The sequence below is a fragment of the Silurus meridionalis genome, chromosome 18 (assembly GCF_014805685.1).
Source record: "Silurus meridionalis isolate SWU-2019-XX chromosome 18, ASM1480568v1, whole genome shotgun sequence".
Taxonomy (NCBI): domain Eukaryota; kingdom Metazoa; phylum Chordata; class Actinopteri; order Siluriformes; family Siluridae; genus Silurus; species Silurus meridionalis.
The window spans coordinates 27,380,854-27,400,760 of NC_060901.1; the positions used below are offsets into that span (position 1 = coordinate 27,380,854).

General features: G+C 39.1%; 4 protein-coding genes across 4 annotated transcripts; 2 read left to right on the forward strand and 2 right to left on the reverse strand.

Annotated features, from left to right (window-relative positions):
• The first annotated feature begins 1,900 nt into the window (after window positions 1-1,900).
• Window positions 1,901-2,887, forward strand: LOC124401733 (trace amine-associated receptor 13c-like). Its single transcript, XM_046874159.1, has one exon. It carries the CDS (start codon window positions 1,901-1,903, stop codon window positions 2,885-2,887), a length of 987 nt encoding a protein of 328 aa, XP_046730115.1.
• Window positions 2,888-7,249: 4,362 nt separating this feature from the next.
• Window positions 7,250-8,242, reverse strand: LOC124401734 (trace amine-associated receptor 13c-like). The gene has a single exon (XM_046874160.1). The coding sequence runs from the start codon at window positions 8,240-8,242 to the stop codon at window positions 7,250-7,252; it is 993 nt and encodes a 330-aa protein (XP_046730116.1).
• Window positions 8,243-12,257: 4,015 nt separating this feature from the next.
• LOC124401735 (trace amine-associated receptor 13c-like) lies at window positions 12,258-13,250 on the reverse strand. The gene has a single exon (XM_046874161.1). It carries the CDS (start codon window positions 13,248-13,250, stop codon window positions 12,258-12,260), a length of 993 nt encoding a protein of 330 aa, XP_046730117.1.
• A 3,016-nt stretch (window positions 13,251-16,266) lies between these two features.
• Window positions 16,267-17,259, forward strand: LOC124401578 (trace amine-associated receptor 13c-like). The gene has a single exon (XM_046873973.1). The coding sequence runs from the start codon at window positions 16,267-16,269 to the stop codon at window positions 17,257-17,259; it is 993 nt and encodes a 330-aa protein (XP_046729929.1).
• The last annotated feature ends 2,648 nt before the right edge of the window (window positions 17,260-19,907 follow it).

Genomic DNA, 19,907 nt, shown 5'->3' on the forward strand with positions numbered 1-19,907 from the left:
CCACCCTGTCCCTGAGAACTGGGTTTGTGATTGAGCAACTTTGTAATTGAGCAACTCCGGTCTGAAGTCCTCCAGTGGTGTCACAGTTCTCCCTTGTTCTTTGGCCAGACACCTACAACGTTTTTGGTGGCTGTCCATCCACAAGATCGTTCATAAGTTTGTCACCTCCTGCCATAAGTGCACCCAACACAAGACTCCTAAGGGGCACCCTGAAGGGCTCCTTCATCCGTTTCCCATACCCCAACATCCGTGGTCGCACATCACCTTGGACTTTAAAACATTCTTCGCCCCTCTGCCGGTCATACTACCATCCTTACAGTGGTCGACAGGTTACCCTCTACCTAAACTTCCCTTGGCCAAAAAAACAGCCCAGCTCCTTCTCCAACACGTTTTTTGCCTGCATGGCTTACCCTGGGATATTGTCTCAGGTTTAGTGGCCCCAGTTCTATGTACATTTTTGAAAGGAGTTAATCCGTCTCCTGGGCATTTCTGTCAGCTTCTCCTAAAGTGTTCATCCTCAAACCTACAGCAAGACAGAAAGGCTTAGTCAGGAACTTGATATTAACCTCCATATGCTCTTCGCTCAAGACTTATGCACCTGGTCCGAAAAACAGAATATGCACATAACATTCTGCCCACTCCTGCCACCGGTCTTTCCCCCATTCAGATTGTGTACGGCTCCACTGTTCTTCGACCAGGAGCCCGAGAGATCTGTTCCTTCCGCCCTGGCCCTGTTCAGGCACTGTCGGCAAGGGTTCTCAAGTCCTTTCAGAGTTATGAGCTGTTGGATTGGCCAAAGGGTCTGTTTTTTCTAATCTTGACCTGACCCTCAAAACCATGTGCAAGAAACTCATCCCTTGTTTCATGGGCCCTCTCCCTGTCTCCGAGGCCCTAAACCCCATTGCAGTCTCAATGTCTCAAACTCCCCAGAATCCTATTTTCCATGTCTCCTGCCTCAGACCTGTCCGGGCATGCTCCCACTTCCACTTCCAGATTGGTGGCAACTAAGCTTTTCTGTTTCTCCGGGGCTTCTCGGACTCTCGCTTTTTCTCAGCTTTGGATTTGCCGTTTGCCCCATTCGAGTTCGGACACGCTCCTGCTCTCTGACCCGCCCCCTTGTTTCCTTTCCCAGTGTTTTGGATGGTCAGAATTAACCCTGTAAATACCGGAACTGCCTGTGCTATTCCTACTGGACAAGTGTCATTTCTTTTAGTGGTGTCCTGCTTTTGGGTCCTTCTGGCCAGGCATCCCTGACACACTTTACCACAGAAAATTAAAGGCAAACTAAGATTTTGAAACAGGGTAGACAGTAATGCTGAAAATACATAAATCATCACTTGATACTGGAAATAACATATTTATTGGCTTAGATATTGTATGGGTATGAGGGGAAAATTATTGTTTAGCTATAAATCTTTAAATGTTACATCTTTGTTGACCTCCAGGCCGGAAATTTGAAATGACTGACTGTGGGGCCTCAGAAGATGTGTTTCTCCCTTCATCCATCCAACAGCATACTCTAGCAATGCTTTTATGGTTTACACAATAAGCTCATACAAACAGTAGGCCGTTATAATTAAATTACTAAAGTGCTAAAAGAATGTAAAAAAAACTCGAATCCACATGATCAGAGTGTTTACTCGTATCTGATAACCATGTGACAGATGTATTAATCCTTCTATACTTCTATGTTTGACCTTTTTTTTAGCATACATTCATGCCATTCATGAGACAGAACAGTCCTTCTGTTCCAACAAGGAATTACATCATATTAATTATGCAGTTATTCAAATTAGGGGGCGTGATCAATTTCTAAACTATATAAAGCACCAGAGCTGCTTGAGAAACATTTACTTGATACTTTTTACATTTACTGTTTTACTATAAACCTGATGATTTCATGACTGTGACAGACTTGAATCTCTCTATCTGTGAGCATTTCTCCTGTCCAGAGAGATCTGTATCTCCTGCAGTTTATATCTTACTGTACGTGTGTTCAGCTGCTGTGGTTCTTCTAACAGTGTGTGGAAATCTGCTCGTCATCATCTCTGTTCTTCACTTCAAGCAGCTTCACACTCCGACCAACATGCTCGTGCTCTCTCTGGCTGTGACGGATTTCTTTGTCGGTGCTTTAGTGATGCCGCCGATGTTCATCTGGATGATTGAAACGTGTTGGATTTTTGGGAAGATTTTCTGCACCATTTTTTGGTTTATTGGCAGTTTCCTAACAATTATATCAATCTATAATGTTGCTCTGATTGCTGTGGATCGCTATTTGGCTCTTTCACACCCCTTTTTCTACATGAACAGAGTATCAGTGAGGATCAGTTGTATTGTAATTGGTTTAGACTGGTGTGTAGTGGTGACCTACATTGTGGCTTTCTCATATTTCAATGGAAACTTCACAAGTTCTTTATTGTGCCCTGGACAATGTTTTCTGTTTCTGAAGGAGGTTTTGTCTGCAATTAATCTTGTTTTATCCTTAACATTTCCACTTTCTGTCATAATCATATTGTACAGTCGGGTTTTTCTGATCGCTAAGAAACACGCCACTGCTATCAGAGAGCTTAATAATCACACACGACCTCAAACACAGAAAATCACCTCCCACTCCATGAAATCTGAGAGAAAAGCAGCCAAAGTCCTCGGGATTTTAGTGGCTGTGTTTCTAATGTGTTTACTTCCTTATTATATTTACAGTTTATTAGGTGGCATCGTTGAAATTCAAATAGAAACTATTCAGAATCTCATGATTGTCGGATCCCTCAATTCCACCATTAATCCATTTATTTACGCTCTGTTTTATCCGTGGTTTAGGAGGTGCATTAAATTCATTATAACTCTGCATATATTCCAGATAGATTCTGCTTTAATCAATGTTCTTTAAAGAAATGATTTTCTACTCCTTATGATGTCTGAATATTTCTATTATATTTATATATACATTTAAACTTCTATCACAAGCACAATTTCAACCCCTAAAATCTAAAATATTGTTATCCAGTAGCAAGAGTTCAAATCAAACTAGTTTTATCACATAGGCGATGGGATTTGTTTTGTTTATATAATCGATCCCAAAAATTTTTATTGTGTAATTCTATAGTGATTATCATTAATGCTGAAATGAGAATTTCTTGGTGAAAGAGTAATAAACACCTTCTTGAAATAATGAAGCAATACTTGATTTTATTAAATTTTTTGTTGTTGTTTGTTTGTTTTACTACATATGATTTTAAAAGCAATAGTACTTCTCATTTTATCTTTAAAAGTAAAGTTTGCTTGGAGAATGCTGTATTTTAAAGGGAGTTTGCAATTTTGTTTGAAATGTGAGTCGAGGATCTACTGCGAGTCAAAGCTCTAGCAGCCAAGTGTAACCTGGAGTTCATTTTGTGATGGATACCATTAAATACAACCCTGCATACTTCGAGCTTAAGAACAATATAGCTGTGGAGAAAAGTTTCAGGATCATTAAAGTGTGAATATCGATCATGATTGGAAGTTATAAAGGTTAAAGATGCAGTTTGTGAGGAAACTGATGTGTGACATGTGATTGATCATATATGGTGTTTAGATAATTTAAATAATTGGTTAATGGTAAAGTACAAATGCGAGTATCTGAGACTAAATCTTTAGGATCGACCTGAATGTTTGTTGAATATCGTTCTACAAGACTGAATTTAATCAAAAGGTCTATTCCAACCAGGAAACATCACCCAGGCAACCTAATGAAAGAACAGAATTAAATATATAATTATATTTATATATTTAGGGATATGATGGGCTTGTCATTCTACAGTATAGAATGATGGGCATTTTACCTAAAACATCTACAGAGGCAATGAAATGTATGTAGACCACTTCTCCGTCCTCAGGTGCCTTCAGTGCCTGGTGAGCAAAAGAAATCCAAAAGTCACAAATCATTCATCATTTCTGAGTTACCTTTTTGCTCTTCCTTTAAGTTATGCTGTTCTATCTAGTCTAGCTGTCAAGCTAGTTGAGGTACCTTAATGCTCCTGAGATTCCACTGATCCCATAATCATATTGTATACTCTAGTTTTTTTTGTGGTTGCTAAGTAACATGCCACTGCTATCAGACTCAATAAGATTATAATCAGCTCAATAATCGCATACGGCCTCACGCACAGATAATCAAGCAATGAAATCTGAGACCTCAGCATTTTAGTACGAGATTTTTTGGTGTGTTTTCTAACATGCAAAAACATGTGATGGTGCTTTATAGTGCATCTATAAAGTTTTCACAGAGCTTCAGTTTTTCCACATTTTTTATGTTACAGTTTTATTCCAAAATGGGTTCAATTCATTATTATCCTCAGAATTCTACAAACAAAACCCGATAATGACAACATGAAAGACGTTTGTTTGAATTCTTTGCAAATGTATTAAAAATAAAATAAATCACATATACAACAGCCTTCAAACATAAAATTCAAAATTGAGCTCATGTGCATTCTGTTTTTCATCCTTGAGATGTTTCTACAACTTGATTGGAGTCCACCTGTAGTAAATACAGTTGATTTGGACATGATTTATAAAGACACACATCTGTCTATAGAAGGTCCCACAGTTACAGTGCATGTCAGAGCACAAACAAAGCAATGAAGTTTAAGGAACTGTCTCTCGACCTTCCAGAAGAACAACCATCTCTGCAGCACTCCACCAATCAGGCCTGTATGGTAGAGTGTCCAGACAGAACTCCTCAGTAAAAGTCACATGACAGCCCACCTGGAGTTTGCCAAAAGTCACCTGAAGGACTCTCAGACCATGAGAAATAAAGATGGAACTCTTTGGTCTGAATGCCAAGCTTAATGTCTGGAGGAGACCAGGCACCACTCATCACCTTGCCAATACCATCCCAACAGTGAGGCATCATGCTGTGGGGATGTTTCTTAGCAGCAGGAACTGGGAGATTAGTCAGGATTGAGGGAAAGATGAATGCAGCGATTCACACAGCCAAGATAACAAAGTGGTGACTATGGGATGACTCTGTGAATTTCCTTGAGTGGCCCAGCCAGAGCCCAGACTTGAAGCTGAATGAACATCTCTGAAGAGATTTGAGAAATGGCTGTGCAGCAAAGCTACCCATTCAACCTGATGGAGTTTAAAAGGTTCTGCAAAAAATAATGGGAGAAACTGCTGAAAAATAGTTGTCAAGTTTGTATCATCAAACTCAAAAAGACTGTTCTGCCACCTATACAACAAGGACTCATATGCACGAATGCTGTTCATATACTTCAGCTCAGCATTCAACACCATCATCCCTCATCATTTGACCGAGAAGTTGAGCCTACTGGGCCTGAACATCTCCCTTTGCATCTGGATCCTGGACTTCCTGACTGGGAGACCTCAGTCAGTCTGGATAGAAAATCTCCAGCACCGCCACACTGAGCACCGGGGCCCCCCTCAGGGCTGTGTGCTCAGGCCACTGCTGTTCACTCTGCTGACTTACGACTGTGTAGCAATGCACAGCTCGAATCACATGATTAAGTTTGCCGATGACACGACCGTGGTGGGTCTCATCAGCAAGAACGATGAGTCAGCATACAGAGAGGAGATGCAATGGTTAACAGCCTGGTGTGGAGCAAACAATCTGTATCTGAACGACGACAAAACGAAAGAGATGGTTGTTGACTTTAGAAGGGCACAGAGCGACCATTCTCCACTGAACATCGATGGATCCTCTGTGGTGAAATTCCTTGGTGTTTATTTGGTGGATAACCTCACCTGTTCACTCAACACCAGCTTCATCACCAAGAAAGCCCAGCAGCATCTGTACTTCCTGAGAAGGCTAAGGAAAGCTCATCCCCTAAGGAAAGTTCATTTATAACAAACCCCCCTCCCACCCCCAACAAGTTCACTGGTGGTGCTATTTTGTGTTTTGTGTATTTGTCTTACACTGTCTTGTGTTGTCTTGCACTGTCCTGTATTGTCTCGCACTGTCTTGTGTTGTCTTGCACTGTTTGCACCAGGTTGCACACGATGCACTTTATGTGGCGAGGACACTTACAGTCCTTAACTCTCTGTTCTCTGTTATGTAGCTTCATGTTGTTTATATAGCACCAGGGTTTTGGAGGAACGTTGTTTCATTTCACTGTGTACTGAGTCACATATATATGGTTCAAATGACAATAAAAGCTTCTTGACTTGACTTGTAATTGGTGCCAAAGGAACGTCGTTAAGAAAATTGAGCAAAGGCTGTGAATACTAGTGTACATGTGATTTTTTATTTTAAATACATTTGCAAAGATTTCAAACAAACTTATTTCCTGTTGTCATTATGGGGTTTTGTTTGAAGAATTCCGAGGAAAAGAATGAATTTAATCCTTTAATAAAGCTGTAACATAAAGTGTGGAAAATGTGAAACACTGTGAAAACCTTCCAGATGCACTGTATCTTATTTTCATCATTAATACATTTATTTATACTCTGATTTACCATATATATATATATATATATATATATATATATATATATATATATATATATATATATATATATATATTAAATAATGATTGAACTGATTTTGCTTTAATCAATGTGTTTATCCCTAATTTCAGTTTTGTTGAAATGTTGATTTTATGTTAGAAATAATTTGGGACACTGTGTAAAATGTACATTAAAAACAGAATGCACTGATTTGAAAAGTCTCATAAAACAATATTTTATTCCTAAAAAACAGAAAAATATTAAATGTTTTAACTGCTGGAATGTGCCATTTTATGGGAAATATAATGTCATATTGAACGACACATTGATATAATCAAAATAAAAAGTGTTAATCACAACAGTCGACCTTCTGCTCACAATTTATACACTCTTGGTTTCACTGTTGTTCACTAAACAAAGCTTTACATGACTATGCTTTAGGTTGTTTCGAATAAACCTCTTTAAAGCTGCTCATCTACCCTTTAAAATACATCATTTTACTCACAACACTGTACAATGCTGTTGATTTTCATCAGTAGATAAAACGCCATTGCATTTGAGGCAATATGCAGTAAAATAATTAAACAAATGACCACCGCTTTTTATTTCATGAAAGTATCTGTTACATTTGAACAAGGAAAATTACAATTTACAATCATAATCAGTATAAAGGTACAATCATCTACATAATAAAACTAGTAAGATTTGAATTTAATTGATTATAAATCATGGAAATATTGTTACTGGATAAAAGAGTATATTGTCGGGGATGAAATTTGGTTTCATAAATAGATAAAAAGGCATTTCATGCAAGAACATTCATCAATTCAGAGTCTGTTTGGAATATTTGCAGAGTTATAATTAATTTAACGCACTTCCTAAACCACGGGTAAAACAGAGCGTAAATAATAGGATTAATGGTGGAATTCACAGAAATCACAATCATGAGTTTGTGAAATATTTCTTCCTGTATTTCAATAACGCCACCTAATAAACTGTAAATGAAATACGGAAGTAAACACGCCAGAAACACAACCACTAAAATGCTGAGGACTTTGGCTGCTTTTCTCTCAGATTTCATGGAGTGGGAGGTGATTTTCTGTGTTTGAGGTCGTGTGTGATTATTAAGCTCTCTGATAGCAGTGGCGTGTTTCTTTACAATCATAAACACTCGAGTGTACAATATGATTATGGCAGAAAGTGGAAATATAAATGTTAATACAAGATCAATTACAGCCCAAACCTCATTTAGTAAAAGAAAACACTCTCCAGGACACATTATAGAATTTGTGAAGTTTCCACTGAAATACATAAATACTAAGATATAGACCACCTGTAGACACCAGTCAGAAATAATAACGATACAAGTAAATCTCACTGATACTCTGTTCATGTAGAAAAAGGGGTATGAGAGAGCAAAATAGCGATCCACAGCGATCAGAGCGACATTATAGATTGATAAATTTGTGAGGAAAAAACCAATCAACCACAACATGGTGCAGTAACCTCTCCCAAAAATCCAGCATCTTTCAATAATCCAGATTAACATCGGCGGCATCGCCAAAGCACCCACAAAGAAATCCGTCACGGCCAGTGAGAGCACGAGCATGTTGGTTGGTGTGTGAAGCTGCTTGAAGTGAAGAACAGAGATGATGACGAGCAGATTTCCAAACATTGTTAGAAGAACCACAGCAGCTGAACACACGTACAGTAAGATATAATCTGCAGGAGATCCAGATCTCTCTGGACAGGAGAAATGCTTACAGACATCAGAAAGGTTCAACTCGGTCACATTCATGAACACGATGTTTCTATAATGAATAGAAAAAAAATAAAAAAACATAAATAAATGACGAAAGACCTAAATAAATGTTTCTCAAGCAGCTGTGGTGCTTTATATAGTTTAATAATTGGTCACGCCCCCTAATCTGGCTGGCAGCATCATTAATATGAGGTAATGTTTTGTTGGAACAAAAGTCCAAATGTAAATACCAATTTAAAAGAGCAGTTTTATGACTGATATATAATCAGTTCATTATTATTATTAGAAATGCCCCTGGAAACAATGGTCCAAAGTAGAAAAATGTTTTACTTTATTTAAAAAAATAGACACTTTATTAGAACTATAAGATCTTGAGATGTATAAAGGAAGAAACAGGCCCTGTGAGGCCTCACAGTTAGTAACGTTTTACATTCTGTATGGAGGATATCAGGGATGTGGCATTTTGCACAAAATATACAGCCAAGTGATAATATTGTGTTTTAGTGTTTACAATTGTTGTAGACCAGCGACGATCTAGGAGGGCGGTGTGCACCACGTTGTACTGTGCCTGTCTCTCCTCAGCACCACCAGAAAGCCAGGCTACTAGCCCTGCCAGTATAATTCAGGGCACAGCTGCAGCCAAAAGGTAGATTGTGGATGCATCATCTTACGAGTCCTCTGGTCTCCCCACTCCGTTCGGAGTCAAGTCTCACTTCAACCCAGGACATCTGCAACACTGCGGACTGGTCCACCACGCTGCCCTTCGTCAGGTTTTACGACCTCGACCTTAGAGCCATTTCCGGCTCCTCTGTCCTACGTTCTGGTTGTGCTCACACACACTTGGCAGAGTCTGGTCAGTGTGCCGCGATTGGACACTTGTTCCCAAAACATTGCGTTGCAGCTTGAAGTTCCCAAAAAGGGAACGTCTCTAGGTTATGTATGTAACCCCAGTTCCCTAAAAGAACAAGACTAAGGGGTTCTCTAAGGGGATGAGTCTAAGCCACACTTCCTGCATCCCTGCCGCGCTTACCTTCTCTTTTTCAGAATCTAGCCTTGCTAATTCATTCATTGATTAGACATGATTTGGAAAGGCACACACCTGTCTGTAGAAGGCCCCACAGTTACAGTGCATGTCAGAGCACAAACCAATCCATGAAGACAAGGAATTGTCTGTAGACCTCCGAAACAGGATTGTATCGAGACAAAGATATGGGAAAGGGGACAGAAATATTTCTGCAGCATTGAAGGTTACAATGAGCACAGTGACCTCAATAATCCGTAAATGGAAGAAGTTTGGAACCACCAGGACTCTTCCTAGAGCAGAGCCGCACAACCAAACTGAGTTAACAGGGAAGAAGGGCCTTAGTCAGGAAGGTGACCAAGAACCTGATGGTCACGCCGAAAGAGCTTCAGCAACCTTCCAGAAGACGAACCATCTCTGCAGCACGCCACCAATCAGGCCTATATGGTAGAGTAGCCAGATACCATTGATCAGTAAAAGTGGAATGTTTTTTCCCCGCCTCCCAGTATTTAAGGACAACCAAGACTTTATCTGGGGGCTAGATTATCATACGTTCCTACTCCTGCTCCTGCTCCTGTTCCTGACCCCTGGTCTGCTCTGCCTCCCTAGTTACCTGGTTTGAACTCTGGACTGTTTATTGTTTTTTTGTTTCTGCTTTGCCTGTATCACCCTGTTTGCATGTGCCTTGACCCCGGACTGTTTTTGGACTGTGTTTTTTGCCTTTGCCCCTTTGCTCTACTTTTCATATCAAAACCTGTTTTCACCTTACTTCTGTAGCATCCTACATTTGGGTCCTTCTATCCAGTCCTCACTCAACCCGGAATAATCCTGGAATAATCACACCACTGACAGAATAATCTGGTGTGTATCATGCTCATACCATAGGCACATCCCATCAGAGTCAAGTCAAGTCAAGTTTATTTCTATTGCGCTTTTCACGACAGACATTGTCTCAAAGCAGCTCTACAAAATTGAACAGTTAAGGTGATGTTAGATTTTTATCATGCCCTAACAAAACTTAAGCTACTGAGGTGGATGAAGGTGGTTGTTATAATATGGATCATCAGAGATGCAGACGTTTGAATGGAGTACTGATAACAAGCCAAATGATCCCACTCCTCTTCAGTCCTCTTTTATACACGGTGTGCATCATTTCTAAAATGAATTCAAATGTTGATTTGTCTGACCACAGAACAGTTCTCTACTTTGCCTCAGTCCATTTTAAACCAGATTTTTGGCCCAGATGACTGTTTGTCATGTTTGTTTGTAAGATAAATTTGTGTATAGCACCGCAAACTGACAATGATTTCTAAAGATGTTTCTGAGCACATGCAGTTTTAAATGCACAGGTGCTCGAGGGCCAAAGATCACAGGCATCCAATATTGGTTGTTGACCATGACCCTCAGAGCTATACCCCCCTCACATTATGAACAGATTATTTTTTATTGCCAGGTATGCAGGCAGTATGTCATTGTTAAGAGGGCCTGGCAAGGTTTTTGGTGTACCTTTGTGGTAAGAGGTCCCAGATGACACCAATGCTGTGAGAGCTTTAGACGGTATGTCACCTGGTTGATTTGTCTCTGCCTGGTGAAAGGCCCCAAGTACCTGGGACATAATCTCCTACAAGGCTGAGGTGGTTGTTCATTCTTTGTATCTAACTAAACTCCAACTAACTCAAACTAACTGTCAATGCATTTGAGATCCATGGGAACACTCACAAATAGGTGGAACTCCTGATTCAGACAGGAACTAAAGACACTAGCCATATCATTGGATTTGTTGACCTGCTTGCTAAATGTTTTTCTTTAAGAGTAGCATAAGTGTGATAGTGAGATCTTTTGAGCTTGAGAGATTAGCTTGACTGATGAGCCCGCATGGCCATTCCCATTTTTTTAAGTGGAAAGGCCATGAAGAGCTCAAATCCAAGGTTAACATACAAGTTCTAGCCTGAGGTTAACTTGATAACCTCCACTACCAAGCTCACCCTTGGAACTTAACAATCAAGCTTACTGCTACAGCTGACATTTCAGTCTACAATGGTGAGCTTCAACCTGAGGCTGACATGGAGGCCTCCCATTATACTTAATCAGTACTTACACCGGGGCTCACCCACAGTTTTGCGGTTCAAGACGTCTTTTTCTGTGTGACGTCCGCCGACCCCCACTCGTAGATCGGCACGCTTTATTTTTCTAGTGACCAACTAAATTTCCTCATGGACAGCGCTGATATCAAGCTAGATGGGCCCTCTCCCCGTTAGGCTAACTATATCTAAATCAAGTCAAGTAGGCCTTTCCTAGGATTACATTTACATTTACATTTACGGCATTTAGCAGACTTATCCAGAGCAACGTACAAAAGTCCTTTGAGTCTCTAGCAATGAATAAATGTGCACTGGTACGCCAGATTACAAACTTAATATAATCTAGCTAGGATGGCTCAGGCATATTGACAAATCTTTCTATGCAGATTCTTTCCAGGTTTTCATTAAATGCTGGTATTAGTGTGTAAATGTAGCAGGATAGTATGTTGAGAAATAAATGCAGTCTCCACTCCTTAAAATATTTCCAAAATATGAAGGTGCAGTTTATTCTAGATTGGTAAACCTCTGCCCATCTCTAACGCTGTCTTTTTTTAATACCTAGTTGTTACTGACCTGTTGCCAAATAACCTGATTATGTCAGGCACTGACCATCTGAACCCAAATGCAGAACACAGAAGAGAGATTTAATAAAACGTCTTTTAATTATGAACAAAAGAGAAGGAGAAAAAGAAGCAGGCTTTGCGGGCGTGAGATGGGATGCATGGAAGGTCGGGGGGATGCGGAGTTTTACAAGTAAAATTACAATTTACAATCATAATCAGGTACAATCATCTATATAATAAAACTAGTAAGATTTGAATTCAATCGATTATTAATCATGGAAATATTGTTACTGGATAAAACAGTATATTGTCGGGAATGAAATTCGGTTTTGTGTTTGAAGTTTAAATGATGAATAAAAGAAATATTAAAGAGATAAAAAGGCATTTCATGCAAGAACATTCATCAGTTCAGAATCTGTTTGGAATATTTGCAGAGTTATAACTAATTTAACGCACCTCCTAAACCACGGATAAAACAGAGCGTAAATAATAGGATTAATGGTGGAATTCAGACACATGAAAATCATGATTTTGTGAAATGTTTCTGCATGTATTTCAATAACGTCACCTAATAAACTGTAAATAAAATACGGAAGTAAACACGCCAGAAACACGGACACTAAAATGCTGAGGACTTTGGCTGCTTTTCTCTCAGATTTCATGGAGTGGGAGGTGATTTTCTGTGTTTGAGGTCGTGTGTGATTATTAAGCTCTCTGATAGCAGTGGCGTGTTTCTTAACGGTCATAAACACCAGACTGTACAATATGATTATGACAGAAAGTGGAAATATAAATGTCATTACAAGATCAACTACAGCCCAAACCTCATTTAGTAAAAGAAAACACTCTCCAGGACACATTATAGAATTTGTGAAGTTTCCACTGAAATACATAAATACTAAGATATAGACCACCTGTAGACACCAGTCAGAAATAATAACGATACAAGTAAATCTTACTGATACTCTGTTCATGTAGAAAAAGGGGTATGAGAGAGCAAAATAGCGATCCACAGCGATCAGAGCGACATTATAGATTGATAAATTTGTGAGGAAAAAACCAATCAACCACAACATGGTGCAGTAACCTCTCCCAAAAATCCAGCATCTTTCAATAATCCAGATTAACATCGGCGGGATCGCCAAAGCACCCACAAAGAAATCCGTCACGGCCAGAGAAAGCACGAGCATGTTGGTCGGAGTGTGAAGCTGCTTGAAGTGAAGAACAGAGATGATGACGAGCAGATTTCCACACATTGTTAGAAAAACCATAGCAGCTCCACACATGTACAGAAAGATATAAACTGCAGAAGATCCAGATCTCTCTGGACAGGAGAAATGCTCACAGACATCAGAAAGGTTCAACTCTGTAACGTTCATGAACACAATGTTTCTATAATAAATAAAAAATAAATGAAAAAAATCATAAATAAATGAAGAAAGATGTAAATAAATGCAGCTCTGGTGCTTTATATAGTTTAATAATTGGTCACGCCCCCAATCTGGCTGGCAGCATCATTAATATGAGGTAATGTTTTGTTGGAACAAAAGTCCAAATGTAAATACCAATAAAAAAAGGCATTATTATTATTATTATTATTATTATTATTATTATTATTATTATTATTATTAAAAATGGCACTGAAAGCAATGGTCCAATGCTGGAAATTTTTTTTAAAGACACTCTATTAGAACTATAAGATCTTGAGATGTATAAAGGAAGAAACAGGCCCTGTGAGGCCTCACAGTTAGTAATGCTCTGTATGGAGGATATCAGGGATGTGTCATTTTGCACAAAATATACACCCAAGTGATAATATTATGTGCTTTAGTGTTTACAATTGCATTTCTAATAAACACATTTACAAATCCCAAAACAAATGAACAAATACAGAAGCACGTTAACATTCAAGATATACAGGAAGTACAACAGTCTGCGGCAGGAGAAAGTTGGAACGTATGTGTAAAAGTGTACAAACTAATCTTTGTCATGATATACTGCAGCATCTCCAACATCAATGCATATGAATGTCCTTCCTCAAAGTAGCGTTGAATTAATTCAATTTTCTCTTTGCTTGCCAATGTGTACTTCTGTTATTTTCTCATATTTAAAGGTGCACTAATCGAAATAAAAAATAGTTTAAAGTAAATTGAGAACTTTACACACATACAAGAAACAAAAATATAAGATTTCATACTTCCTGTATATCGTCTTTATGGTACGATATCGTTCCCTCAGGGAACGATACTCTGCATCGGAACACCTTGGGAACACGACTGCGTTGTCCATGCCCTGAGTAATGAGTCTAATCAGTCAAAATTGAAGACAGGCTGTCTCCGGCGGGGTGACGTCATGACCAGGGAGTATAAAGCTCATCTGTAGAGAACACGGCTTCAGCTTCTGTAACTGTGAAATAAGTGCTGACGGGGCGCCGGAGGTGTGGCTAAAGACACAGCGTCTTGTTCCCTCAGGGAAATAGGGTTACATACCTAACCTAGAGACGTTTCCATTCAGGAACTCGAGCTGCGTAGGAACGATTTGGGAGCGAGAGTCCAATAACAGCACACCGACCAGTCCCTAACTAGTCTGAATGACCACAAGGTCAGAGGACAGAGGTGCCACGAGTGGCACAGTGGTCAAGGGTATAAAACCTGGCAAAGGTGAGCGAAGTGGACCACCCCGAAGTGTCGCAGAGGTCTTAGAGAGACACTCCAGAGGACCAAGCCTTAGAGGCTGCCACACTCCGGGTCGAGTGAGCTCTGACCCCGACTGGAGCGAGGACAACAGAGGACCCGTAAGTCGATGCAATAGCATCAATAATCCATCTGCTGAGCGTCTGCTAATGAGCAGGAAGGCCTCTCCTCAGAGGGCCTTAGCGGATGAACAGTTGTTCCAATTTTCTCCAGGGACTCTTACAGTGGACATAACAGTCCAGCACTCAGACTGGGCACAGCCGGTTCAACCTCTCCTGGTCTGGGGTCAGGAAGTGTCAAAATCTTCTGCAGCTCCCCGGAGGAGCCATTGTTCAATGACCAGATGGCCGACTGATGCTCCCACTCCATGGGGGCCCACAGTCTGGCCTTGGCTAATAACAGGGAGATGATGCAAGCCACCTTGGAGCACTCAGAGAAAAAATTATGAATTTTTTAAATGAATTATTTTATACACAGCTTTCAGATGTGAAGAAACGTTCATAAAGCAATATCATGACTTTAAAGTGCATGTGACATTTTATAACATAAATAAAAGATGGAAAAACACATTGCTTCAATTTCAGTACGGCCAAATTGAGATACAGCCAATTACTTTTCAAAAAATAAGAGAATATACTAATATATAGCTTCCAAATAGATTTTCGTAAGCGTTTCCTTGGTGAATATTTGGATGGTGGAATTATTTTGCAGGCATTGTGTTAAAGCTTCTCAGGAAAAATGCTCATGTAACAAGTACATCCTTTTAAACTGGACTATCTTCTACCACTCCAAAAAAAACAGTAAAACTGTCAAACTTCAGGACTTCAGCATGGTTAGGATGCAATGTTGACTTGATGTGACCCAAAATAAAATGTGTGCACAGAAGGGGTCCAGCATCACTGCTTGAAACCTGCTCAGTTTTTTTAGCAGACAACTGCATGTCACCATGGTTACATTATGCACTGCCTGTATGTTAAATGTACACTGTTTTTTTGGTGTAAACTAGAAACCTAATTTATTATATGCTCAGGCATGCTTGTTCAATAAAACTGATTCTGATACATTTTAGAACATGTTTATTACAAAGACCTCAAAAGGTGAAGGTGAGAGCAAATCTAGAACTACGGTTAGATCATGATGGGACCAAATGCTTTAAAATTGGTGTAAATTGCTGACTATCAGAAATCTTTTCAAACCCTGCTGGCAGAAATGCCACTTCTTCCATTTCTTTAGCAAAGCTTTAATTCACGGTATCTGCCGCCACCTTGTGGCCATTTTCTGCCCTTACACATGTTCATGTCAATTTAGCAATTCACTGTCTGAATTTCTGAGTGGAAACAATCAAGAATCTTAGTTAATACTTTTGAGAAGATGCATATATAGCCATGTGGACCACCTAGCAATCACTTTACCACAGAAAATTAAAGGCAACGTGAAAAAAATCCGAAAAAAATCCAATGTCTAAAGTCCACATGGCCACATGTTTTCCCAGAGTGTTTGCTCGTGTCTGACAACCATGTGACAGGACCCCTTCAAGGCCCTTTTGTTCCATCAAAGCATTACATCATATTAATAATTCTGTCATTCAAATTAGGGGGTGTGATCAATTTCTAAACTAAATAAATCACCAGAGCTGCTTAAGAAATGTTTATTTGTGATTTTGATTTACGTTTACTGTTTTATTATAAAACCTGCTGTGTTCATGAATGTGACGGAGTTGAATCTCTCGGATCGCTGTGAGCATTTCTCCTGTCCAGAGAGATCTGTATCTCCTGCAGTTTATATCTTACTGTACGTGTGTTCAGCTGCTGTGGTTCTACTAACAGTGTGTGGAAATCTGCTCATCATCATCTCTGTTCTTCACTTCAAGCAGCTTCACACTCCGACCAACATGCTCGTGCTCTCTCTGGCCATGTCGGATTTTCTCGTCGGTGCTTTTGTAATGCCGCCGGTGTTAATCTGGATTATTGAAACATGCTGGATTTTTGGGAAGATTTTCTGCACCTTTTTTTGGTTTATTGGCAGTTTCCTCACAATCATATCAGTCTATAATGTCGCTCTGATCTCTGTGGATCGCTATTTGTCTCTCTCACATCCATTTTTCTACATGAACAGAGTATCAGTGAGGATCAGTTGTATTGTAATTGTTTCAGACTGGTGTGTACTGGGGATTTATATAGTAACACTTATATGTTTCACTGGAAACTTCACAGGTTCTGTAATGTGTCCTGGAGAGTGTTTTCTCACTGTGAATGAGGTTTGGTCTGTAATTGATCTTGTTGTTTCATTTATATTTCCACTTTCTGTCATAATCATATTGTACAGTCGGGTTTTTCTGATCGCTAAGAAACACGCCACTGCTATCAGAGAGCTTAATAATCACACACGACCTCAAACACAGAAAATCACCTCCCACTCCATGAAATCTGAGAGAAAAGCAGCCAAAGTCCTCGGTGTTTTAGTGGCCGTGTTTCTGGCGTGTTTACTTCCGTATTTTATTTACAGTTTATTAGGTGACGTTATTAAACTACAAATAGAAATAATTCATAAACTCATGATGGTGGTTTATCTGAATTCCACCATTAATCCATTTATTTACGCTCTGTTTTATCCGTGGTTTAGGAGGTGCATTAAATTAATTATTACTCTGCAGATATTCCAAACAGACTCTTCATTAATCAATGTACTTTCATGAAAATAATTTTCGGTTCCTTATAATTATGTTTTTACATATTCATATTATAAACCATTCAAACTTTTATCAAAAATTAAATTATAACCTCCACAATATAATATCCTGTTTTCTCCACTAGCAGCATTTGTCCTTCAAATATTTGTAATGAAATTTAATTGAAATATAAGGAGTTTGTTTGTAGATAAATTATTATTTCCACTGTGAATATTTTATATTATATATGTTTATGTTGAGAGTGTCATTTCCTTATCTCACCTTTATGAGATAATAAAGAATAATGGTAATGTTTGTTTATTTATTTATTTATTTATTTTACTACTAATTGCCTCATTAAGATTTTCAAAAGAAAGTGACGGCGATGGACAGGATTAGAAATGAGTTTATTAGAGGTACAGCGCATGTAGGACGTTTTGGAGACAAGGTGAGGGAGGTGAGATTGAGATGGTTTGGACATGTGCAGAGGAGGGACATGGGGTATATCAGTAGGAGAATGCTGAGGATGGAGACACCAGGAAGGAGGAAAAGAGGAAGACCAAGGAGGAGGTTTATGGATGTGGTGAGGGAAGACATGCAGGTAGTTGATGTGAAAGAGGCAGATGTAGAAGACAGGGGGGTATGGAGACAGATGATCTGCTGTGAAGACCCCTAATGGGAGCAGCCGAAAGAAGAAGAAGATTAATTGTCTCATTCCTGGAAAAGTTTAAACCTCCTCCTCCAATGTTCCTGCTCTTACTCCCTTTCCACTTGGTCTCCTGAACACACAACATATCTACCTTTCTCCTCTCCATCATATCAGCTCCCTCTCTCCCTTTACCAGTCATAGTACCAACATTTAAAGTATCAACCTGAACCTCCACTCTTCTACACTTCTTCTTTCCCTGTCGTCTCTGTAGATGTCTTCCTCCTCTCCTTCTCCTCCTTCAGCTAACAGCAGCCCAATTTCCCCCAGCATCATCACAGTGAACACCGGGGCCACCAGGTCTGTGTGCTCAGTCCATTGCGGTTTACACTGCAACACAAAGAGACTCTCCCTAAGACTGCGGTTGGTCTCATCAGCAAAAATAAAAAACATCAGCATTCAGAGATGAAATGCAAAAGTTCAAGGTACAGCCAACAACATGTATATAAATTTAAATAAAACCAAAGAGATGGTTGTTGATTTCAGAAGGACAAAGGAATGACTCCCTGCATCAGTTGTATTGTAATTATTTTTGACTGGTGTGTAGTATTGGCCTATAGCTTAGCGCTCTTATATTTCAATGCAAACTTCACAAGTGTAACGTGTCCTGGAGAGTGTTTTGTGTTCATGAATGAGGTTGGGACTGTAATTGACCTTGTAATATCATTTATATTTCCACTTTCTGTTATAATCATATTGTACAGTCGGGTTTTTCTGATCGCTAAGAAACACGCCACTGCTATCAGAGAGCTTAATAATCACACACGACCTCAAACACAGAAAATCACCTCCCACTCCATGAAATCTGAGAGAAAAGCAGCCAAAGTCCTCGGCATAGTAGTGGCAGTGTTTCTGATGTGTTTACTTCCATATTTTATTTACAGTTTATTAGGTGACGTTATTGAAATTCAGACAGAAACATTTCATATAGTCATGTATTTTGGTTGTCTGAATTCCACCATTAATCCATTTATTTACGCCCTGTTTTACCGGTGGTTTAGGAAGTGCATTAAATTGATTATAACTCTGCAAATATTCCAAACAGACTCTGCATTAATTAATGTCTTCTCATGAAAAGTATTTTTTCTATGATAAGAGAAAGATAAAAGGAAGTCTATTCCTTATGATGATGTGCCTTAGTATCACTTATTTGGCTTGTATCACAAATAAAATTTGAACTCCCAACCTAATTGTACAGTTTTAGCTTACAACAATATTTGTTCAGTTATACATAAAATGCATTTAAATATCATTATTTTATTATGTAAATAAAGAATCTTAAATTAAGACTTTAATCCTTTGGAAATTCTTATAAAAGTATATCTCTATTAAATCTACAGCATTGAAAAGGTAATGAGACATGTATGCAGTCTGACACTACAATCATTTGAATAAATTTTTCCCACACTCCTACCTACAGACAGAATTTCTGAAATGTGTGTAAATCATTTAAAAAAAAAAAATCTTAAATATTACATGTACATAAGTATTCAGACACTTTACAACAACATGTAAACATTTGCTCAGGTGCCTCCCATTTCTCTTGATTGTTTCTGAGATGTTTTGACACCTTAATTAGAGTCCACCTTTAAAAAGGTTTATTGAGTGGAGATGAAGTCCCACACCAATCTTTATAGGGCCTCAGAACTGACAATGCATATCAGAGCAAAATAACATGAGGTCAAATAAACTGATTGTTGCAAGTTGGGTTGGATTAGATACAGGATTGTCTGGGTTGAGGGAAGCTGAATAGATTACAATAGAAATATCTCAATAAAAAAACTATTACACAGCAATCAGGACCTCAATCTGTGAAGGTTCACCTTTTTGCTTGACAACAACCCTAAGCACACAGCCAGGATAACACAGGAGGGGCTTAGGAAAGACTCTGGTAATGTCTTAAAGTGGCCCCTGCCAGAGCCGGGGCTTGAACCCTATTGAACATCTCTGCTGTCAACCAGCGGCGCAT

Excerpts from the sequence above, each read along its gene's own strand:
- LOC124401734 (XM_046874160.1), bottom strand. The coding sequence starts at position 8,242 with ATGAATGTGACCGAGTTGAACCTTTCTGATGTCTGTAAGCATTTCTCC.
- LOC124401733 (XM_046874159.1), top strand. The coding sequence starts at position 1,901 with ATGACTGTGACAGACTTGAATCTCTCTATCTGTGAGCATTTCTCCTGT.
- LOC124401578 (XM_046873973.1), top strand. The coding sequence starts at position 16,267 with ATGAATGTGACGGAGTTGAATCTCTCGGATCGCTGTGAGCATTTCTCC.
- LOC124401735 (XM_046874161.1), bottom strand. The coding sequence starts at position 13,250 with ATGAACGTTACAGAGTTGAACCTTTCTGATGTCTGTGAGCATTTCTCC.